The 25,422-nt window shown below is 39.1% G+C and overlaps 1 protein-coding gene across 1 annotated transcript in view; it reads left to right on the forward strand.

The window, feature by feature from the left end:
- Positions 1-3,466: 3,466 nt before the first annotated feature.
- The window catches only part of LOC114656085 (small ubiquitin-related modifier 3), a 34,493-nt gene continuing 12,537 nt past the window's right edge, over positions 3,467-25,422 (forward strand). The window contains exons 1-3 of the mRNA XM_028807492.2: positions 3,467-3,905; positions 9,718-9,846; positions 10,296-10,367. Of these exons, the coding sequence (XP_028663325.1) occupies positions 3,885-3,905; positions 9,718-9,846; positions 10,296-10,367 (222 nt within the window). The 5' untranslated portion in view covers positions 3,467-3,884. The remainder of the gene's footprint in view (positions 3,906-9,717; positions 9,847-10,295; positions 10,368-25,422) is intronic.

Below are 25,422 nucleotides of genomic sequence, written 5' to 3' on the forward strand. Positions count from 1 at the left end.
TTCTTAATTAGTGGGCCGTTTTTGCTGCTGATTAACTTGTTTTGCCTTAGTTTTAATTAACTTGACTCAGACCCCTCAGTTGTTTCTTTTTTCCTTAATGAGCAGCCAAACAATCATGAGACACAAAACAAGTGCCACATGACCAGCAACTTGAAAATAAAGAAAGGTGAATGTCTCGGTCATGTCGGTCTGCTCAGGTCACCAAAACATCTTGACAGTGGTCTTAGAAAAAACAGAAAATCAACAGTCTGCTGTGGCAGAGTGAGAGCAGCAACAAGTCATGATATTCAATAATGGCTTTAATTAACAACAAGAATTGGCTTCTCATTAAGAAACTGGATGGAGTGAAATTGGCTGGAGTTTGATGTTCCAATTTAGCTGGTCATATGTTGGTTCGTTTCACATCTCAATTCTGTTTCATTTCTTCATTAAATGGCAGCCAATCAATTTAGAGGACTGAATCCTTAAACAGGGCTATTAAAATGAAGGGAAAAGGAGTTAATTAGCAGTAAAAACTGCTCACTGATTAGGAAAAGGGTTAGAATAAAAAACCTGCAGCCCACCAGGACCGGAGTTGGACACCCCTGGTGTAAAGGATTGCCATGGCATCTCTTGTATGCCAATGGTCTTTTTTGACAGAAAAAAATGAAGTAAAATTCAAGATTATACTGAAATGGAAGTGAAAGATTTTGACGGAGGTAAATGGGTGTAGCCAACATAGTTGTGTGTATGTGTGGTAAAGTTGCAGACATTATTTGAAGTGATTGTGTTGTGAATGGCAGTCTACAGGTAGTGAGCGTGTGAAAGAGAATGGTGATGTAGCAGGTTTATATTTAGACATCAGTAATAATTTATTTCAGTTTTGGATGTAAATATACGTATAAGATTCATGTTTTTAATAGTTCAGTTTTTGGAGTAATAGTTTATATCAGTTTTGGACAAAGTATGGAAGTTGTGCTACTTAGATGACATATTTGATAAAAGAGGTGCAGGCACAGCAGTGATGGCCAGGGTGAGAGGTGCATGGAAGAAACTGAGTGAAGAAAACAAAACTTGTGGAGACCATAAGTGTTTTACTGAGGGGAAACAGACTAAAACAGGTTGGGTATGTGGAGTGAAGGGTGGAGTTTGATTTAATGAAGAGGTGCAAAAAGAGGCACATGGAAGCGATATGGCCAAAGAAAATGTGTTTGAAGGTGGTGCTAGATGATATGGGGACAACAGGCTAACTTGGGTAAACCTGGAAAATGGCCATTAAAGTTATAATGATGATGACCCATAAGAAAACCACAGATATAAAAGAATGAGAAAAAACTCAGATTTACAGAAACACATATAAATGCTAACTAACCTTGTACTAGGTCCTACAGTTTATCAGTTAAGTATAGATCTTATTTCTTAAACAGTCAGGTATTAGAACACTAGCCTTGCATTCATATCTAAATAAGTAATTGTAAGTTAAAAGTACTGCCAATTTTTTGTTTTGTCTTGCTATTTAATGAAGAATAAAAATTCCTCCATAATTTAGGAATGACTGTTTTGATTGAAATTTTATTATGGACACTGGCTTTGTTATATAAATGGAAAGGTTCAGCTCATGCAGAATGTTGCCATTAAATAAGGTAAAAGTGGCAACACAATACCATCCACCTGTTTTCACACTTGTTTCTTCCATTAGAGGAAGCTGGTGCATTTCCAGCAACCACTGGTGGCAAGGCAGTTAGGCAACTGATAAATCTGCATGGGATGCCATTCCATTGCTGGGCTCATCCACCCTGGGCAAATTTTGGAATCTCCAATGAACTCAATACAATACCCACACTCTTAAAATGATTCTTTAATGTTTTTTGGTTCTTTACTGAGTTGTGTGGTTCCTTGTTGAACTATTGCTTGGAAAGGCAATATTTAATTCTGGGCAGAGTTCTCTGCATTTAATGTTGGCTTTGTGTGCTTTGAAAAACTTCTAATATGTAGAGAAAAAACATGAAATCTTTAATGTATGGTAGGCCACCTAGCAAAACACTATCTGCTTAAGAAAACCTGAACTTAGCATGTGTTACTGTATGCAGCAAGTCCTTTTAAAATCAGACACCCACTGGTATTTCACAAACCTGTTGTCATTTATCCATGGCTATTTACTGTATGGAGACTGATACAAGTCTAAAGAAATAAAGGGTCTTTCTGGAACCTTCGTGTGGGTTGGTCATTTGGGAACCAACAATGGTTCCCCTATGGCATCACTCTGAAGAACCACATGGGCACCTTTGTTTTTAGGAGTGCAAATAAAACCCACATTGGCAATGAGAAAATGTGTAAACTTCATTCCACTAAATTTTGTGGCACACAAATGAACTTTAAAAAAAAAAAAATCAAGATCATTGGAGATCACCCATTTTTTCCATTTCTGTTTTTCCCACCTCGACTTTACAAATACTTGCTAAAGTAAGGGGAGCAATATTTCTCCATGACAGTGGAAAGGTGTAAGATATTCTGGGATCTTAGTCCAAAATATACACAAAATTCTTCACCTGAGCAAAGATCAAAATTTCTTATTTTCACTAACATTCCATAATTTTGCTACTTTCTTCCATGGTAAGACCAGTGTTCTCCATTCTCAACTATCTGGTGCTTTGCTCCTGCTCCCATCTGTCCCATCTCACTCCCTCTTAAATGTCTCTCCAGTCCTTAATGTCACTCTACATCTACAAAGTGCACCCGGCGTCATTTAATTATTGCTATGATAAAAAAGTTAATGTATTTTCTGTCATAAAAAAGTTAATGTAGAAGACACACAAAAAAAAAACCAGGGATAAGCAAGTCTGCAACAGACAATGACTGTGTACCTAGGTAATTAAAAATTAAACTGTATATTTGACTTTAATATCAGCAGATATGCAAACTTCTCGTAGCCACTATCCACTATATAACCATGCCAGCCAGGTCAATGTCTGTTTCCAATATTTTGTTTTACTGACTAAACGAAGAGTAAAGGTACCCTAAGTCATTGCTTTTTTTCTGCAAGTTAAACTGACAACCCCACCCCTCCAGTTTTGCGTTTAGAAATTCGTAGCCCAACCAGTACCCATATGCCAGTACATCGCAAGGCCATTCACTCATACCGGAGGCTGCATTATTTATTTTTTGACATCTCGCAATTCTTTCAGAACATGGCCATGTGCTGCTCTCTGGTGGAACTAGGTGGCACTACAAAAAACTGGGTTGCTCCTGACCTGCCTTTTTGTCTTCTGATGGCGGGAGTGGTCAGATAAATTTGTATATTGGCCTCAAAAGTAAAATTAAAGTCAAACGGTTGTATGTAATGTGCGTAATAATTTTAACTAGCAAAAGCAGGTTTTGTTCTACTACACGAGTATGTTTATCGCGGGAACTGAATTTCAGATATATTACAAAGCGCACGAGGGCATTAAGGCAGAAGAAGAGTGGACGAGTCCGTTTGCATTTCCCGCTCTCTCGTTCTTCTATAATTTCGCACTTTTATTACTTGACACGGGTTTCGCCGATAAACTGCAGCTCCTGAAGCATTCGGTACCTATCCATGCTGTGTTTCTCTTAACAGTAAACCGAAAGCTAATCCTTTCCGACGTTTTCCTTTGTCAGGCCATGTGCTTTCTCTTTCTTTCTTACGCTTTTTTTTTAATGTCCATGTGACGTAGGTACGCGCGACCCCGTAAACCCGCTGAGACGCGCGCTCTAGGAGGGAAACGTTCGTACCCACGTGACTTGGACCGTCCAATCACCGAGCAACTGCACCGACAGGCGCGTCCCCGAGAGTGACGGAGACAACCGGGAGAGGCGATTCAAATAATATTAAAAAGCCGTTTCTGTTTTCAAATTATTAGAACGTTTTGTGAATTCGTGCTGACATGTCCGAAGAAAAGCCAAAGGTGAGTGTGCATTTTGGTAATTTCTGCTAAGTTTTGCTGGAGCATCTGCCAAATGTTTTGGAGCGGATTCCCGCATGTGTGACGAGCATAAACAAAAAATAAACAGACCAAACAAAGGTTGGTGCAGACAACACATTCGCGACTCGGAGCTTTTCGGGTTCCCTGCAGCCTTTCTGGCGCACTGGGGGTAAGAAAGAACTGAATGATGGGTGCTACTGAAGCTGCGCCATTGTATGTGCAGACCGCGCCATCGTCCTAGCGCCCGTCTTTGTGGCCGTGCAATGGAGTCGGGCCCTGAAGCCACGTTAAGCCTCCGGCACAGCGAGTGTTAGCTGCCGATTGGCCCGATTTGGTGGCTGGGTTGATAGACTTACTGTTGGCCGACCCGTCTATCGGTTTTTCTCACAACATCCTTCGCGTAAACATTGTTGGGTTTCACGCCCCAAGTCCGCCTTCTCTGTGACTAAATGTTACTTTCATCGAAGTCCAGCGGACTCGGGTTCGAACGGCGTAGAAGGTAGCGGCAAGCTGTGAGGGAAGCCTTGTTAAGTGATGCAGTTTCGAAGACCGCGTGGGTGAATCTGAACCACCAGGTTGCAGTTTTACTCATTTAAAGTCAAATGTGGCCTAATTCGTATTGGTTTGATTTTTTTTTAACACTGAGGCGTGATGGCCATTGTTGCACCACGGGTACTTTGAGATTTTATGTAAGGTAAGAGGCCCGTTAACTTTTACGTTTCGACTAGTACCTGAAAGTGTACCGTGAAGTATTTTCTGTGATCGAAACAATGTTTATAGTTATCGTTTATGTGAAGTTATTCTGTTGAAGCGCTTTAAAAACGTAAAGTGTGGCGAGGTTCCTGTGCGTCGCACGAGGTATCATTTACTTGTGTAATTTGTGAGCATCCTAGCATTAAAGCCGCTATGGTTGCTTTCATTTAGGAGGTTAGGCCACATTACGGGTATGAGATCTGTGTGAATAGTAGTGGTACAGAGAATTATGTGCTGCCTGCATCTCAAATCACTGGCCTCCATCAAGAGGTATCCGTCATTTCTTTTTGATTACATGCACGTTCCATTTACAGGTTTGTTTTTGTATTTACTGTGTACTTCTGAGTGCGTGTAAGATGAATCTTGGAAACAATTCACTGTAGTCAATAGTGGGACACTGCAGAAGTAGAGTGGGTTGAGCGATATAGGTCCCAGGTAACTGGGACAAGACCCTTTTTACATTTATATAAAATGGGCAATTGTGATCTTGAGAATTGTACTGTTGTATATTTAGCCTTAATCATATTTTGATGATACCCAGTACGCCAAAACTCTTGAAATTTACAATTTCATGCAATGTAATGTATTTAATTTTGAATAAAAATTTGCAATATGAAAAAAAGTGACAAATACTAAGAATAGAGTTTTGAAATATTAATGTTATGATAGGAAATTTGGTCTGTAAGATATTTCTTGAAAAGTATTGTCCTATTAAGTCTCCATTAGGAGAATATATGTATGTTGTCCCTAATGGATATGCCATATTAAGTATCACCTTTAAATGTTGAAAAGTTAATAGACTAAAAGTCATTCCAATTTTCAATCCAGTAACATTCTTAAATATGATTGGTCCAGTTCAGCATCTTGTGGGACCATAACCTATCCATTGAACATTGTGTTCAAGACAGGAAACCAGTGCATTGCATGGCGTACTTATGCATTATCGCACACTCACGCATGGTCAGTTTAGAATTGCCAGTTGACCTGCCTTGAATTTGTTTCTTGTGGTAGGACAACCCACACAGACATGGACATATTGTACAGACAATGGTAGGGTATGATATGCGATTCAGGTACATTGTATCTTGAGCAGTAGCACTCATTTCTAAATGTAATAAGTATTTATAGGGGGGTGATGGCAATGGTAAGCATTGCTGCCTTGCCGGTTTAGGTGACTAGGTTTGAGATATGGCCTGATCACTCCACATTATCATTGTGGAGTATACATATTTTCAATGTGTCTTTGTTGTTGGTATCTGTATAATCTTTCACCCATGTTACAAAGAAGTGTTGTTTAACTCTATATAAATTGGCCTATTATCAATAAAAGGTTTGTTTGAGAGCTTGGCTTATGATAGGTTACGGTTCCATGTATGGGTGGTTTTCTGCTTCGTCCCCAAAACTTAGTTTGTACTAAGTTTATTCAATAAAATGGAAGGAAGTAAAATGCAAGATTCTATATAAATTCAGAAACAAAACATAGATGTTGCTAGTAGTGCTGGCCGGTATGACCAAAATTCTATATCACAGTATTTTTCAAAATTGTACCGGTTTCACGGTATTCAACAGTATTTTTTTCCCATGCATGAGTGGATGTTAACCACATTTTCTACTGCAATTACTGTTGTAGACTGGCTAAGAATAGCCTATTCCACTGTCATGAGAACTGTACATTGTACAAAAAAAAAATATTTTAATGTGCACACAAGTATTAATGCAGGTTTGCAAGGCCCCATGGGGGGGGGGGGCACTAATGAAGAGAAGGAATCGCATTGCATAACAGTTGCAGACAAAATATAGAACCTTTTTTATTGAATAAATTTTGCAAACAACTTAAACTAAAATTGACAACATATTTTCAACCATCCAAAGAGGCATTTAGACTTACTAAAATTTAATCCAGAGGTTCTTGTCAAAAGTTGTATTGCACTGAACATGTCTTAGAAAAGGAATAAATAGTAAATATTTTTTGTAAACCAACTATACTTTGTTAATGCTAACAATCTCTGTCCACTGACACGTTAAAGTGACTTTTTAAACAACTTTACCATCATTAAACTGCATAATATTTAAACTAATAAATAACAATAAAATAAATAATAGTGCAGCTTCCAGTAATAATACTATTACTTCAAGACTTCAAGCCCAGGTGCATTACACAGTATTCACCAAGTAAACATAAAACAAGTGCAACTTGGTGATGAAATCTTTACCAACTGAACCATCATTAAGGCAAACTACATTAATATGGACCTTGCTTCAAGCTAAGCTATATATATATATATATATATAAATAACTAGTTGATTACCCAGTGGCTTCACTCACTTAGTGCAAGGAAAAAAAAAATAAAATGTAGTCTAAGTTATTAAACAGTAAAACATTAACATTTAAGAAGTAAAGATATATTGAGCACTACTGGAGTGGTTTGGGGTAAACTACATTTTAAAGGCGCTATAACACAACGGGTAAGTAGTACTAACAGCAGCTAAAATGTATTTGGATTATCTCTCGGTAGTAGATCCCTTGCGAAAGGCGCTACACGACCGCTGTGGTATAGAAATTACATTTTCTATGTGATCGTCCAAATTTCTGCCTGACAACCTTGCACTATGTGCCTGTAATTTATGTCTTAAAATAATTCATTACAAAAGGAACCTTGAATGTTATGGGGTTTTAGTGACCCAAACTCACCTTAAGGGATAATAAGTAGTAGTGTAGGGTAATTTACAGAGTCCTGCCTCAGTGGCTGTGATTAGTGATTCGCAAAGATTTCCACTCTCCCAGGAGCAGATGGGGCACTTGAAGTGTCACAAACGGTGCGAGAAGAGAGAACGCTGCCCGAACCTGCAAAGCTCTCGAACCCACGGAGCAGCCTGACATTCTGTGCCTCCCAGTATCCACTTTGTTCTCACGCACATTGTTTACAGCTCGCTACAGTTAAAAAGTAGGAAGACGCAAAGCTGTTTTCCTCATCTCTTTTACTGTCAAGTACTGCCGACTAAAAAAAAGTTACAATGTGGCAGTTTCCGCGACAGTCACGTGGACGAATAAATAACTTCTCTGTCAGAACGCACCTGGTGGCGGACGGCTCAGCGCTCTAGTCCAGAGAGGAGGGCTGGGAGAGGACGACGCGGGGTGCACTTCTATGGGATAGATTGGCGTGTTTGTGTTTACTTCTTTTCAATATCAGTAAAATAACTCACACAAATAATAACAATCCGTAAAGACGATATAAAAATGGCGTCCACAAACGAAGTGATTAGTTTCTGTATTATAATATGTTCTGTGGTCATACTTAATTTCCGTTTCAAACGCGAAAAGAATTTTATATATAAAACTGCAACTTGCATTTATAATGTTATTTGTGGTATAGCTCTATGGAAGCGTATTAGGGTCACGGTGAAGAAGAAAAAATACAGACACAAGTCAAGTTGGGGAGCATGCACTGGTGCAGTGCGTTGCTGCACCCCCTACGTGGCGAAACAGCTCGGGATCCCAGTTTGCAACCCCCCAGGCAGACATGCGGTCTGGTCCAGCCACTTAGGTCCCCAACAATGAGGATCTTACGAGCCAGATCACCCTCCGGGGGAAACGCCCCACATGGCCGTAGTGCCATAACTAACACTCCCTCACAATGCAGGTAATGTGCCTCATCTGGGACTCCATGAGCAACCGATCATTCGACACAAAGTCAAACAAACGGTACCCAAGGATATTCTGGAGAGAGACACAGTATCAAATGTGTCCAGTCTTTGTCTCAGGTCACTGGATAGCATCCATGTCTCGCAACCATATAGCAAGACAGGAAGCACCAGGACTCTAAAGACTTGGACCTTCGTCCTTTTGCATAGATATCGGGTGCGTCACACACCCCTTTCCAGCGACCTCATGACCCCCCATTCTCTCCCAATCTGTGAATATCATAGACATGAATAGCATTTAATATGCTAGATAACTTATGATGGGGTTTGAGAAAATGTAGTAAATTAAGTATTCATTTTAAGATGAAGTTTAGTTTACGATGTTCTACAAATTATGAGAATAAAGTCAACATGTCGTCACACTGTTACACAGTACCCAGGTACGTTACACAGTATTGATAAAAAATAAAACAAGTACAACTTGACTTGCAGTATTATCCAGTAGTATAGAAACAGTATTCACAAATTTGAACATAATGGTCCACATCTGACCTTTTAAAACCGAAGTATCTCCAGACAACAGACACGGCTCCTTTTTTCAGCAAAAGTTCTTCTATGTCATCATGTTCAACTTTATCGTCTGCTACAGCTTCAGTTTCGGAATGTTCTCTGTCCATTTTCACAGTTCAATACCTCCGCTAACGCATGTACTCAGTTGCATGTGTGCTTAGCGGTGCAGCAGTGAAAAAGTTTCCCGCTGCGCCACATTCTGAATGTTGTTTAGGCTATTTAAACTGGTGTTGCAGTATAAGAAAAATCTATATCATAATAAAATAAATGGTTTTTGGTATGAACCAGTATACCACCCAGCACTAGTTGCTAGTCATTTTTAAGATTATTTAAAGAGGAAAGATAAATGTTTAAAATTAAATTATTATGGTGTTTGCTAGCCAACAGAGCCAACCACCCCTTACACTGGGCAGCAGTTCATATTGTATGTGTTTGTTTATATATACACCATTTTCCATAGTGCTAAAAGGCTTTACACTATCTCTAAATAAGATCATTTTAAAATTGCTGAGTTACACAAACACTTAAATGTATATTTGAATCAAATGTGAGCTGTAGCATTTATATAACCTATTTTCTTGTTTAACAAACATTCACTTTGTGGGTTCTGTAGCTGTGTCTTTTATTTAAAAAAAAAAAAAAAAAAAAAGTTTTGAACCCATTTTAGATATTTCAGTGCTAGGGGTCTATTATTAAATTCACTTATTTATTTGCTGTTGATTTCCAGGTTATTTGGTATGCTTTTGTAAGTGGCTGTTTGTCTCCTTTTAAATTTGGTTACTAAAAATTTGAATGTCTTCTGTTAAAATAATTGCTTGCGTTTTAATAGGAAGGAGTGAAAAATGAGAATGACCACATTAACCTGAAGGTGGCGGGGCAAGATGGATCCGTTGTCCAGTTTAAAATTAAAAGACACACTCCACTCAGCAAGCTCATGAAAGCGTACTGTGAAAGACAGGCAAGTAGCTGTTTATTTGTTTTGAATCCTTAATAAATAGACATGGCAGTGATGTTAAATGATTTAAGATGGTACTTTTTCAAATTAATTCTCTTGAATGTGTTCAGGGTGTTTCACAGTTAAACATGTTTTTGCGTTAATATTATTTATGCACAGGTTTTGTTTTGGGGGGGGGGGGACCTTTTTAATGTGGATGTTATTCTTAGCATTATTTGAATCTAAAATATTTCCTTAGTTTGGTGCAAGATTTAATTATTTGGTCAATGATACTTTCACTCTTAACCTGTTATTTTAAGTATGCTAAAATACTGGTAAAGTTGTCATTTCTTTTAAGCAAGAGATATTTTTTTCCATATTTTTTGCAGATTAATCTTAAGTGTATATTTTAACGTGGTTCTTCTGAGTAGTGAAGAATAACCACTCTTTTTTTCTTCCCATCCATACTTTAGGGGTTGTCAATGAGACAGATTAGATTCAGATTTGATGGTCAACCAATCAATGAAACGGATACACCCTCTCAGGTAAAAAAAAAAAAAAAAAAGAGATTTCAGATCAAAAAGTAGGATAGAACTTGTTAAGTTGACAGAGCAACCTTTGATGTGATTTTTTTTTTTTTTTTTTTTTTTAAATGTACTTGTTTGGGGGCATTTCTGAGGATCCTCTGATATGATATTATCGCCACACAGGTCATTATTCATATTCATTTGTGCATAATATTGTAATGTGTACATGCATGTTGTTTTTCTTTAACTGAAGCTTAGGTTAAAGTTGTATTCCTATAGGCAAAAATCTATCAGGCTATTATCTACTAGGAAAAACTGTTCAGTCAGTATATTCCTCCTAAATCTTCCTTTTTTAATAGTGTTACAGTGGTCTCCCTGGTTATAGAGAGTATGGGTATTGAGCAGAAACTACTAATTGATGAGTCTAATGATAAATTGTTTTCAGCACTTTTTTTTTTGTGCTAATTACATCCAGAATACATCTTCAGTTGCTTTATTGCAGGGGGGAAGAGCACATTTGAGGTGGTAGCTGCACTAGCCAAAGTTCATGTACAACACATGTTATCAAAATTATAGGATCCCAACCTCTCTGAAAATTTTAGAGATGACTTGGATCATCTGTACAAATAACATTTTTAACCCTTTATTAATAATCCTTGCTGTAGAATTGTTTTGTGGATGTGTAGAGACAAGCATATCATCGCATAAATTTCTCTGTTTACCGCTGTATCAGCTGTCTGTGTGCCATTTATTATTGTAAGTTAATATTGGTTTCTTCCCACTATTCTGTGGAATACATTCAAGTAAGAAGTTCATTGGAGGTTTACATATGACAATGTGTTTGAACTTGAGTGACTCTCCCCTCCCTCTGTGTCCTGTAAATTGTTACTAAAGGCTGCACATAGCTTTTCTTTTTCTTCTGCTGTGCTGAAGAAAAGGGAGGAAATAACATTTCATGAAAATAACTATATGCATCCCAAAGTTCTGGAACCCCTGATTTCTGACACTGGAGTCTTTCATGTGCAAATCATAAAGTACACACCGCCATTCTGAAGCAAAATAGAGGAAGTTCAAAAGTGCCAGACCAGTCCAAGTTACCAAATCTTTGTCCCCTCCCTGTAGTTAAGAGTACAGAGAGATTTAAAAATGAGGATGCCGTTGGATAACTTGTGACAAATGGAGTTATCTTAAATTTCACAGAGAAGCTTATTGCCAAGGAGGAAAGTCCTCTACATTGGTGGAAGTTTAACAAGCTTAGCTACCACACCTTGGTCAGGCAAGCACTGCTGTAATGGCTGTTGTCTGCAGCAGGGGACTGTTAAAAATTGCAATTACAGTTTAAAGGTCGTACAATACTATCTTTATCTCTGTTGCTCAGTGTCTGGACTATTCTATTGTGTTAATTTTATATATTCTAATCTTTTAAGACCTTGTTATATTGTGTGCTTTTGTGTTTTTTAAAAGAGAGCATTCTGCAAGAGGAAGAACATTGCATTTATATGCATCTTTCATTTAAATGAAAATAACTTTGCTTTTCAAAATCTCATTAATCAATGTAGTAATTGATAGATTATTTGATTATCAAAATAGTTCTTTGTTGCAGTCATATGGCTATACTAGGGGGCTTTGCTCGCTTCACTTGCCAACCCCCCGTGCCTGCTTTGCTTCCGCAGTTTTAGATGCGCGTTGTAGGCGCCTATGTTCATTGTATTTGTCCATGCTGGCGCGTTTTTGTAGCTCTGTTAGTCGAGCTGTTTGGTTCTGGAGCCGAGATAGTTTTGCTTCCGCAGTTTCAGACGCGCGTAGTAGGCACTCACGTTTATTTTCTTTATCCATGTGGGCTCGTGTTTGTAGCTCCGTTAGTCGAGCTGGTTTGTACAATCCCAAGCAGCACATTATTCCTAACTTCACTCTGCAGTAGTGCCACTCACAATATGGCGGTGACGCCTGCGACATCCGTACTATGTTGGGTTTCACTATGCTGTGTAGGCGCCTTTCGTACTTTCCCGCGCCTTCCGTTCTATCTTTCTGGACCTGTGGGGCATCCGTAGCCTCTTCCGTTTGAATCTGGGCTGCAGCGCAGAATCCTCTTTTTTATGTGTCCGTGTCGGTAGTCGTTAGCTATGGGCGCGTTGTTGCTTCATTTCTCATTCACGTCAAGAGCTCTTTCGTTTTTGAGCGGTGACTCCTTCGTGCACGGTGGATCACACTTCGCTGGCGGTTTATGAGACGTGCGCTCTCTGCGCCTGCGCAGTACGTCTCCTGCGTCCATCGCCGTGTACCTGGGTCCATGCCATCCGGTTTACCATTCTTGGTCATTAATATGGATAATACAGACACATTTTAGCTTTGGTTCTAATGCATACACATTTTCTTTGGATAATGCTCATTGAGATGAACTTTTTCATTAATGGTGGAACTGTTAACTAGTGTGTGAAATACATTTTTAAATGAGACATTATTTTCTGAACATATTTGAAAGTGAACTAAATTATGTGGGCTTCATATATCTGCACTTCCCTATGAATTGCTTGTCCTAAGGCTCTTAAAATATATTTAGTAAATTTTACATGTGTGTGTTAGATTATAGTACTGAAATGAAAAAGTAAAACCGTAGCGCACGGTTTAGGATTTTAATACAGGAAATCAATGTATTTCAGGAGTTCTGTTTCTCATTGTCTTCCTTTTAAGTACTTTTTTAATCTTTTCTTTGAAATCAGAGGATGCATTTCAAATATGGAAGTAAAACGTGGCAGTAAAATGACTGAAGGTTAAAGGTGATTAAACAGAACTTTGGGAAGAACTCTAGAAGCACAAAGATATTGAAGAGCATCAGTCGGTGCAACTGTAGGTACAGAGTGTTTAGTAGTTTGATTTGTAAATTAGAACAGGCAGCCTTTAACAAACCTAATTGTTTAAAGCACTTGATTAAAATTATATATTCTACTATTCTTATGAAGTATCTGAATGATAGTCTATTTTCTATAAACAGATTTTCAAACATAATAGGTTATGCAGAATAACAAATTCATTTACACCATTCATAGTTCATTAATGTTTGATGCACTGGTGTCCTTTTTCACAGAGACTTAAGTTTTATGTACTGTTTTGTTATCATATGTAAATTGAATGAGAGAATGAGAGAAAAGTCCCCACATAACTTAATAAATAATCCAGTTTTAGTTGTCTGTGTCAAACACTACAAGATGGAGTAATGTTAGTATTTACATTCATGACCCTTTTTTATTTAGCTGTTAGTTTAACCCAAAATCATTGTGCGTACAGTTGTCCCATATGGGCAGGGTTATTGTTAAATAGTTGTTTATCGGACATTAATATTTGCTAATAGAAGCTTAAGCTTTAAAATGTTACTTGTTCATTTAACATATCTTCTCTCCAGTATATTTTCTATTAAGTTAAACAATTTCTTCAAGATAATTGCCACCATCACTATATAAACATGACTTAATTTTTGACTGTACTACAGTGTAGTAGGACTGCATATGAACAGATATTCATATTGAATACTACCTGTTTAATGGAGAGAGAAAAGAAGTTCATTCCTATGCATAAGAGTTGTAAATGAAGCATAATGTGCGCTGCCATAAACTTGCTTTTAAAAACTTTTTTTTTTTTTTTTTTTTTTTTTTAATAATGATTAAAACTGATATGTGGCAAGCACCTGGAGCCTCATGCATAACACCATGCATAGAATTCCCACTAAAACATGGCGTACGGTAGGAGTGGGCGGTATGACCAAAATTCTATATCACGGTATTTTTCTAAATTATCCCGGTTTCACGGTATTCGACGGTATTTTTTTCCCCATGCATGAGTGGATGTTAACCACATTTTCCACTGCAATTACTGGCTAAGAATAACTTATTCCACTGTCAAGAGTATTGTACATTGTACAAAAAAAACATTTTAATGTGCACACAAGTATTAATAAGGTTTGCATTGCCCCATAAAGTGGTAGTTTTCAAGGGGGTGGCACTAATGGAGAAGGTATCACATTGCATGACAGATGCAGTCAAAATATAGAACCTTTTTATTGAACAAATTTTGCAAAAACTTAAACTATGATTTTGACAACATATTTTCAACCATATAAAGAGGCATTTAGACTTAGTAAAATATCCAGAAGTGCTTGTCAAAAGTTGTATTGCACTGAATATGTCTTAGAAAAGGAATAAATAGTAAATATTTTTTGTAAACCAACTACACTTTCTGTTAATGTTAACAATCTCTGTCCACTGACACGTTAAAGTGACTTTTTAAACAACTTTATCATCATTAAACTGCATAATATTTAAACTAATAAATAATAACAGTAAAATTAATAATAGTATTATTACTGATAGTTGCACTATTACTTCAAGACTTCAAGCCCAGGTGCATTACACAGTATTCACCAAATTAAAATAAAATAAAACAAGTGCAACTTGGTGATGACATCTTTACCAACTGAACCATCATTTAGGCAAACTGCATTAATATTGACCTTGCTTCAAGCTAAGCTATATGCATAAATAATAAACCTGCAATTTGCATTTATAATGCTATTTGTGGTATAGCCCTACGGAATCGTATTAGGGCCACAGGGAAGAAAAAAACAAACTATATGTCGAGAATAAAGTCAACATTTCCACTTTATTCTCACCATTTATGTTGAGATTAAAGTCGACATTTCCACTTTATTCTCATAGTTTACTTCATAATTAAAGTAGAATGTCGTAAACTAAACTTCTTCCTAAAATCAATGTTTAATTTACTAGATTTTGTCAAACCCCGTCATAAATTAATGGAGCACATTAAATGCTTTGTGTTAAGTGTTCCCCGACCCAGTTGTTAATCACTACGCTTCTTAAACTGACTTCCTCCGCACTAAGAGGAGACAGTGATCACCATACAGAATCCTTTCACTTCATGATATTCCTGCTTTCTGAAAATTTAGAATGCTAAGATAAATACTTGATATCATTTTCATGATGAAATGCATTAAAGCAGGTATTACACATGCACGGTAGTGAGGCGGTAGTACTGCTCCCTCGCAGTAAGAGGTCCCCAGGTGTATGTTCAGTGTAGAGAACTTTATGGCAGGTGTGACGAGGCTCCAAAAAACTGGATGTATGAATGGCTATCGCACATGTTTAACTTAAATATTGTGTAAATGTTGGGTTTGTGATCTGGTGGTCGGAGACACGAACACAGAATTCAATGCATGTTCTTCTGAGCGGGCTATCTTTATTGCATGCGTGCTGTCTCTATATGACGTACCAAACCCCCAGTTCCTATCCTTCCTTTTTCTTTCACCACATAACCAATCACCACACGATAAACGTCTTTGTGAAATTAAAACTAGTTATAAACTTAGCCCACGGAGTGTTCAGAACTTTAAAAATATCTTCGTTATACATGTTTAATTATGCCATCCATTCAGAGTTGCGCCCATCTCTGAACGAGTCGCCAGCACATCGCAGGATGAATACAAGCAAAACATACACTAGCAGGTAGGGATGCACCGATACCGAAACGGGTATCTGGTATCGGCCTCGATGCCACATTTTCTAAAGTACTCGTTAAAAGTCCCCCGATACCGGGGACCGATACCACGGTCTGAGAAATGTCTATGTTTGAGCGGCATGTAAGGGGTTAATCACAGGCGCCGAGTGCCCGCCCCCAGGCCCCGGCTGCAGCTCAGAGCGGGGAGAAGGCGAGGCGAGACACGTCGGCCGTGTGGAACTATTTCAAAGTGAATGAAGACGGCAAAACAAAGGCAGACTGCAAATTGTGCTCAGCGAAATTGTCCAGAGGAGGCTCAAAAGGTAGCGCATTTAACACAAGTAATTTAATCAAGCACCTAAAATCCCAACACGACAACGAGTACAAAGAGTTTACCCACGCTTTTAAACCAACACAACCCACGCTGCAGCAAACTCTTGCAAGACGAGAGAAAATGTCCAGAGACGATCCACGTGCTGTGAAAATAACATAGGCAATTATCGAGTACATTGCATTGAGTGACCAGCCCCTCTCGGAGGTAGAAAATGTGGGATTCGTGCGTCTCCTCCATGTTCTGGAGCCCAGATATGATGTCCCAAGCCGCCGCTACATGACTGACACGGAGCTGCCTAAACTACACGACTCCGTGAAAAAACATATCCACAGCCTACTGCAAGCCTCCTCTGCGTTTAGTTTCACCACGGATATTTGGACAAGCAGTGTTAGCCCCGTGTCACTAATTAGCCTAACCTCCCAATGGATAGACGAGAGTTTCTTGGTTTTTTTGTTAAATTATATGACTAAAGCTGTTACCTGTAAATTTAAATCATGTTTTTATTAAGTACTCGGTATCGGCGAGTACTGAAATGCAAGTACTCGTACTCGTTTTCCAAAAAAGTGGTATCGGTGCATCCCTACTAGCAGGGTCAATATAGCATAACAAAACCCCACATCCTACATGACTTTGAAAGGAAACTGAAGCACGCCGAGTAAACCCACCAGAAAAACATGCAAATGCAAGGCAGGCACGCCGCCGTGCCCCCATATGATTAATGCATGCTTTAATGCATTTCACCATGAAAATTATATTAAGTATTTATCTTAGCATTCTAAATGTTCAGAGAGCAGGAAGATCATGAAGTGAATGTATTCTGTGCAGTGATCGCTGCCGGCGCCTCCTCTTAGTGCAAGAAGAAGTCAGTTTAAGAATCTCGGAGAACACTTAACACAAATCATTTAATGTGCTATATAACTTATGACTGGGTTTGAGAAAATCTAGTAAATTAAATATTCATTTTACGATGTTCTACTTTAATGACAAATTACGAGAATAAACTCAACATGTCGACTTTAATCTTGACATAAACGGCAAGAATAAAGTAGAAATGTCGAGAATAAAGTCAACATGTCGTCACACTATTACACAGTACCCAGATACATTACACTGTATTGAAAACAAATAAAACAAGTACAACTTGGCTTGCAGTATTGTCCAGTAGTATAGAAACAGTATTTACACATCTGACCTTTTTAAAACTAAAGTATCTCCAGGCGACGGACGTGACTCCTTTTTTTCGGCAAAAGTTCTTCTGTTCATCATGTTCAACTTTATCGTCGGCTTCAGTTTCGGAATGTTCTCTGTCCATTTTCACTGTGCAATACCTACGCTACCGCTACCTATTTGGTGGTGTAGCAGTGAAAAAGAGCCCCCGCGCAACAAATCTGTGTTTAGCGGTGTAGCAGTGAAAAAGGTCCCCACTTGAACAGTTTCCCGCTGCGCCACGTTCTGAACGTCGTTTAGGCAATTTAAACCGGTGTTGCGGCATAAGAAAAATCCATATCATAAGAAAAATAAAAAACGGTTTTCGGTATGAACTGGTATTCCGCCCAGCACAAGCATACGGACAAAAGCGGAAATGTGCACACGCACAAAAAAATCCAGATGCATGAATCTATGCGTGCACCAACTTCCATGTTCTTCCGCTGCATAAATACCGGTCAGCGTGAAAAGTAATGCATGTGCACAAGCCTGCTGCCACTCCCCAACTCCGCCCAGAATTACACCAGTTTGAATATGCAAATCGATATAAATAACTCTTTAAGTTCAACATTCTGTGAAAAGACAATGGCAAAAGCACGGGGAAAAATAGAAGTTCAATGAAAACCAAGTGGAGGCAAAGAAAAACATACTATTTGTTGGTTTAAACCAGAGGTTCTCAAACTGTGTGGTGCGCCCCCCCCCCCAGGGGAGTGCGAAGTAACAAAAAAGGGGGCGCGAATGTTGCCATATGTGGTGTAATTTCACAATTCGTAGGAAAATTTTAAACTTGTAGCGGTGTTTCGGCAGCAAAAAATATAGGAATAAATTTTATTAGGGTTTCAAAAAAATGTTAGGGGGGGCGCGATTAAAACTGTTATGAAAACTCGGGTCACAAATACTTAAAGGTTGAGAAACGCTGGTTTAAACAGTGGTATAAACAACAAAAGGAAGTTGATAGAGTGTCAGAGAAACTCGAAAGTTCAAGTTCACAAAGTCACACAGTGCCCAAAATAAAAAAGAAGTTGTCGGATATCAAAGTCGCTGTGAAAAGGGGAGCCGTAGCCCACCATCTGAGAGTCATATGGAAACTTATTAGGGTACAGAGAAAAGAACAAAAAAATTAGGCACACAGTGGCAAAAAAAAGGTCAATGTCAACTTTAATCTAGAATTTTCCACTTTAATCACGTAGTTTATTTTGTCATTAAAGTAGAACATCGTAAACTTCATCTTAAAATTGTTTAATTTACTAGAGTCTGAAATACCATTGTAACTAAAGTAGCACGTTAAATGCTTTGTATTGCATGTGTTCTTCTACAGGTGCTGGTCATAAAATTAGAATATCATGACAAAGTTGATTTATTTCAGTAATTCCATTCAAAAAGTGAAACTTGTATATTAGATTCATTCATTACACACAGACTGATGTATTTCAAATGTTTATTTCTTTTAATGTTGAGGATTATAACTGACAACTAATGAAAGTCCCAAATTCAGTATCTCGGAAAATTAGAATATTGTGAGAAGGTTCAATATTGAAGACACCTGGTGCCACACTCTAATCAGCTAATTAACTCAAAACACTTGCAAAAGCCTTTAAATGGTCTCTCAGTCTAGTTCTGTAGGCTACACAATCATGGGGAAGACTGCTGACTTGACAGTTGTCCAGAAGACGACCATTGACACCTTGCACAAGGAGGGCAAGACACAAAAGGTCATTGCTAAAGAGGCTGGCTGTTCACAGAGCTCTGTGTCCAAGCACATTAATAGAGAGGCAAAGGGAAGGACAAGATGTGGTAGAAAAAAGTGTACAAGCAATAGGGATAACCGCACCCTGGAGAGGATTGTGAAACAAAACCCATTCAAAAATGTGGGGGAGATTCACAAAGAGTGGACTGCAGCTGGAGTCAGTGCTTCAAGAACCACCACGCACAGACGTATGCAAGACATGGGTTTCAGCTGTCACATTCCTTGTGTCAAGCCACTCTTGAACAAGAGACAGCGTCAGAAGCATCTCGCCTTTGGACTGCTGCTGAGTGGTCCAAAGTTATGTTCACTGATGAAAGTAAATTTTGCATTTCCTTTGGAAATCAAGGTCCCAGAGTCTGGAGGAAGAGAGGAGAGGCACAGAATCCACGTTGCGTGAGGTCCAGTGTAAAGTTTCCACAGTCAGTGATGGTTTGGGGTGCCATGTCATCTGCTGGTGTTGGTCCATTGTGTTTTCTGAGGTCCAAGGTCAACGCAGCCGTCTACCAGGAAGTTTTAGAGCACTTCATGCTTCCTGCTGCTGATGAACTTTATGGAGATGGAGATTTCATTTTCCAACAGGACCTGGCACCTGCACACATTGCCAAAGCTACCAGTACCTGGTTTAAGGACCATGGTATCCCTGTTCTTGATTGGCCAGCAAACTCGCCTGACCTTAACCCCATAGAAAATCTATGGGGTATTGTGAAGAGGAAGATGCAATACGCCAGACCCAACAATTCAGAAGAGCTGAAGGCCACTATCGGAGCAACATGGGCTCTCATAACACCTGAACAGTGCCACAGACTGATCGACTCCATGCCACGCCGCATTGCTGCAGTAATCCAGGCCACAGGAGCCCCAACTAAATATTGAGTGCTGTACATGCTCATACTTTTCATGTTCATACCTTTCAGTTGGCCAACATTTCTAAAAATCCTTTTTTTGCATTGGTCTTAATTGATATTCTAATTTTCCAAGATACTGAATTTGGGACTTTCATTAGTTGTCAGTTATAATCCTCAACATTAAAAGAAATAAACATTTGAAATACATCAGTCTGTGTGTAATGAATGAATCTAATATACAAGTTTCACTTTTTGAATGGAATTACTGAAATAAATCAATTTTGTCATGATATTCTAATTTTATGACCAGCACCTGTATGTGTGTGAATCACTACGTGCTTCTTAACTCCTTAACCGCCCTCTGCCGGATATATCCGGCATCGTAGCGTTATTGCTGACGCCTTACTGCCGGAATTATCCGGCACATTTGCCTATGGTTATGTGAATGCCTGGCGCGTAGTATAACTGACAGTTTGGCGTGGGTATTATTACTACGTTGTATTTCGACAATTCTGCGGTTGTATTGGCCGCTCACGTGATGTGATTCGAAAGTGAAAGCTGTGAATATGGCGAAACGTAAACTGACTTCAAGTGAGGTTTTGCAGGCGATTTTGGACAATAATTCTGATCATGATTGTAGCAGTTCTGAAGGAGATTTTAGCGACAATGATGATCAGCAATGTGCGCTGCGTGATACTGTGAATGACGACGCATCGGATGATGGCGATGAGTGGGTGTATCCCCAGCATCTCAACTGGACTGCTGCTCATTATCTGAGCCAGATAAGAAAGATCCAAACCGTGACCGCTTGTTCAAGATACGTGCTTTGATTGACCATTTATTTGAAACATTTCAGCAGGTAAAATACTGCTTGAATAAATGTAAAGTAAAAAAAACGAAAATTGTTCAGATTTCTCCTGGCATGGGGAATATTTAGGGAGTTGGCGGTTAAAGGGTTAAACAAGCTTTCTCTTCCTCCTTGCTGGCGCCCTCTCCAGAGATTGTTCCTGCCTCGCGCAAGATGCTTACTGCGCTGTGCGCTACCTTCAATGAAATAATTTATTGTGGCAGTACTGTCTCTTTCAAACGTACTAACCCCCAATTCCTGTCCGTCCTTTTCTTTCTCCAAGTACCCAATCGCCACACAGTCAGCTCTGTAATAGATGTCAAGCCATCTGTAAGCTTAGAACGCAGATTCTTCAAAACTTCTAAAGAACATTGAAATACAGTAATCCCTCACTATATCGCGCTTCGACTTTCGCGGCTTCACTCTATCGCGGATTTTATATGTAAGCATATTTAAATATATATAGCGGATTTTTTGCAGGTTCGTGGATTTCTGTGGACAATGGGTCTTTTAATTTCTGGTACATGCTTCCTCCGTTGGTTTGCCCAGTTGATTTCATACAAGGGACACTATTGGCAGATGGCTGAGAAGCTACCCAAATTACTTTTCTCTCTCTCTGTCTCGCTCTGACATTCTCTGCTCCTGACGGATTGGGTGTGAGCTGCTGCCTTCCTTGCAACTGCTTTATACGGCGGTGCTTCGCATACTTAAAAGCCAAACAGCCCTATTGATTTGTTTGGTTTTCTCTCTCTCTCTCTCTCTCTCTCTCTCTGACATTCTCTGCTCCTGATGTGCACTCCTTTGAAGAGGAAGATATGTTTACATTCTTTTAATCGTGAGCCGGAACTGTCATCTCTGTCTTGTCATGGAGCACAGTTTAAACTTTTGAAAAAGAGACAAATGTTTGTTTGCAGTGTTTGAATAAAGTTCCTGTCTCTCTACATCTTCCTGTGTTTCTGTGCAAATCTGTGACCCAAGCATGACAATATAAAAATAACCATATAAACATATGGTTTCTACTTTGCGGATTTTCACCTTACGCGGGGGGTTCTGGAACGCAACCCCCGCGATCGAGGAGGGATTACTGTATCTTCATAGTACATGTTTTATTATTCTGTCCATCCAGTGTCGCGCTAGTCCGAGCAAGAATACAATGCAAGGCACAAACAATCCCTGAACAGGGCGCCAGATCGTCGCTAGCGCTGCAACACAGTGTCCTCACATGTTTAATTATTAACAATATATATTATTTAAATGATGTTCTAATTGTATCTGTATAATGTAAATAACATATCTTGCTACATTTCATCTTAAAAAATGATATCATCATCATATGTAAATATGCACTTTATAAAGTGGCTCAGGTTGTGCAATATAATAACTATCGCAAGTTTACAGTGAGGTAATTGTACTTATACAGGGGGTCCTCGGGTTCCGACATCGTTCCGTTCCTACGACAGTGATGTAACCCAAATTTTGGTGTAAGTCGAAACACACCCTATCCTAAGTCACTTACCTATCTTAACACAGTTGTAAAATAATAATCTAGAACATTAAAACACAACTAAGCCACAGAAAAAGGATATAATATTGTTCTGTACATTGTACTGTAGTAACAAAAAAAATGAGTGGTGTTAAAAAAAAAAAAAAAAAATCCTTACCTTTTATTCCTGTGGTTGTCTTGCACACTGGAAGGGGCACTACAAGGTGGGAGAGAGTGACCTATTGGGAGGAGGAAGATGGAGATGATTCTACCTGTACTACATGTGTTTCATCTCAAGAAGCAGCTGATATAGAGGGGATAGGATCTGTTGCAGGCCTCTCTACCTTCTTAAAATATTGTTCTAGGCTAGTCTGGAAGGTTGGTGACTTCTTATCTTCCAAAAATCTGCCTATAGCATTGCAAGGCATCCATAAAAGCTCTGTAGACCTTACAGCATCTGTCATCGCAGGGGTCCTCAGCCTGAAATTTTGCCAACCCATCCGCTTTATAATAGAAAAACCTTCTCCTAAACCCTTGGTGGTAAATCTCTTGGGTTCTGGGGTTTCTATCTCTTCCTCTTCAACCAGCTGCTTCTCCAGCTGAATGAGGTCCTCAGCAGACGGCTCTTCTCCATGTGATGCCATAAGCTCTGTGACATCCTCAGCCTCCACATCCCATTTAAGCTGTTTACCCATGGCAACAACCTTCTGTTATACCCCCCACTGACTCCACAAGCCATGGAAGTCATACACAAACTGGGGACACAGTTTTTTCCACACACCATTTAAGTTTGTTTGCCTCACTTTATCCCAGGCAAAAGCAATGTTTTGTACAGCATAATGTTACAAGACTTCCAAAAGTCTTCTGAGTTTCAGGTTCTTGTCCTTCTCTGTTGCATTAAGGGCCATAGCAAATATCCTCCTGAGGTAGTAGGCCTTGAAAGAGGCAATGACATCTTGGTCCATGGGCCGTAAAAGGGCAGTGGTTTTAGGTGGAAGGTAAACCACCTTGATATTAGGGTTAAAGTCACTCAAGTGGGCACGGTAACCTGGGGCATTGTCAAGCACTAGCAACACCTTTAAAAGGTAGTTCTTGCTAACATAGTAGTCCTTCACTGCTGGCACAGAATGGCTGGAAAACCATTCCTCAAAGATCTGAAGCGTCACCCATGCCTTCTTATTAGACCTCCAGACGACAGGCAGTTGACCTTTCCAAATGCCCTTGGATTCTCTGCCTGGTACACCAACAGAGGATTGAGTTTGAAGTCACCTGCAGTATTCCCTCCAAGAAGCAAAGTCATTTTCTCCTTGCCAGCTTTATGGCCTTGTGCTGTCTGTTCATCCTTGGCGATGTAGGTCCTGTTAGGCTTTTTTTGGAAGCGTATACCTGTCTCGTCAACATTAAACACTTGTTCAGCACAGTATCCCCCTCTTTAATTACTCCCTTCTCCCTTTTCACTTTTTATTGCCTGAAACAATTAGAACACTCTACACGAGAACAGGCCATTCAGTCCAACAAAGCTCGCCAGTCCTATCCACTTATTTCTTCCAAAAAAACATCAAGTCGAGTTTTGAAAGTCCCTAAAGTCTTACTGTCTACCACATTACTTGGTAGCTTATTCCAAGTGTCTATTGCTTTATGTAAAAGAAAAACTTCCTAATGTTTGTGCAAAATTTACCCTTAACAAGTTTCCAACTGTGTCCCCGTGTTCTTGATGAACTCATTTTAAAAAAAGTCTCGATCCACTGTACTGATTCCCTTCATAATATTAAACACTTCAGTCATGTCACCTCTTAATCTTCTTCTTATATAAATTAGCAGCGGCCCTAGCACTGACCCCTGTGGAACACCACTCTTAACATCGGCCAATTCTGATGAGGTTCCTCGCACCATCACCCTCTGCTTCCTGTGTCTGAGCCAATTCTGCACCCATCTAAAAACATCACCCTGAACTCCCACTTCTTTTAATTTGATGCCCAACCTCTCATGTGGCAATAATATCATATGCTCCACTTTGATAGCATCCTTTTGTTGCCTCCTCATAGAATTCCAGCATGTTAGTAAAACACAACCTCCCTCTTCTGAACCCATGCTGCCTGTTCAGAATAACTCCTGTCCTTGCCAGGTGTTGCTCAGTCTTATCCCCAATAATTCCTATCATTAATTTACCTGTGATGCACGTTAAGCTTACTGGCCTATAGTTGCTTGGATCTGCCCTGTCACCCTTTTTATACAGTATAATAGGATGATATTTGCCATTTTCCAGTTTAGGTTTTTATACAGTATCTCACAAAAGTGAGTACACCCCTCACATTTTTGTAAATATTTTATATCTTTTTATGGGACAACACTGAAGATGTACAGTACACTGAAGATGAAGAGTACACTGTGTGTACTCACTTTTGTGAGATACTGTATGTACTCACTAGCCTCCTTAAGGACTCGAGGATAAATATCATCTGGTCCTGGTGATTTGTTTGATTTCAGCTTATTTATTGTGAGCATAACATCTCCTTCTATAACTTCCAAATCCCTCAGTACTCCTTAGTTTACCTCTGGGAGGTTATCCACTTGTGAACACCTCAGAAAAATGTAAGTTTAAGGCATCCACTATTTCATTGTTTGTATCTTTTAATTCCCCTTTACTATTTCTGATGCATTTCACCTCCTCCTTAACTATTTTTTTTACTACTAAAATACTGAAAGAATCTCGTAGGCTCTTCCTTCGCCTTATCTTCTATATTCCTCTCCCAACTGTCTTTTAGCCACCCTGATACCCTTCTTAATGGTTGCCCTCATGTTCTCATATGTTCTGTGATTCACTTTGCAGTCATTAGTCTTATATGCCTTTTATAAAGCAGTTTTTACATTGTCCTACTTGGACATTGTTGCATCTGGTCAAAATTAGCCCTACTAGCTTAACAATTTTAGTCTTTGCATCTGTACTCTTACAAAATACTGATAATTGTATTACATTATGGTCACTTGACTCTAGTGGTTCAATCACTTTTACACCCTCAATTACAGTGCATCTGGAAAGTATTCACAGCACGTCACTTTTTCCACATTTTGTTATGTTACAGCCTTATTCCAAAATGGATTAAAT

The sequence above is a fragment of the Erpetoichthys calabaricus genome, chromosome 8 (genome assembly GCF_900747795.2).
Source record: "Erpetoichthys calabaricus chromosome 8, fErpCal1.3, whole genome shotgun sequence".
Lineage (NCBI taxonomy): Eukaryota > Metazoa > Chordata > Cladistia > Polypteriformes > Polypteridae > Erpetoichthys > Erpetoichthys calabaricus.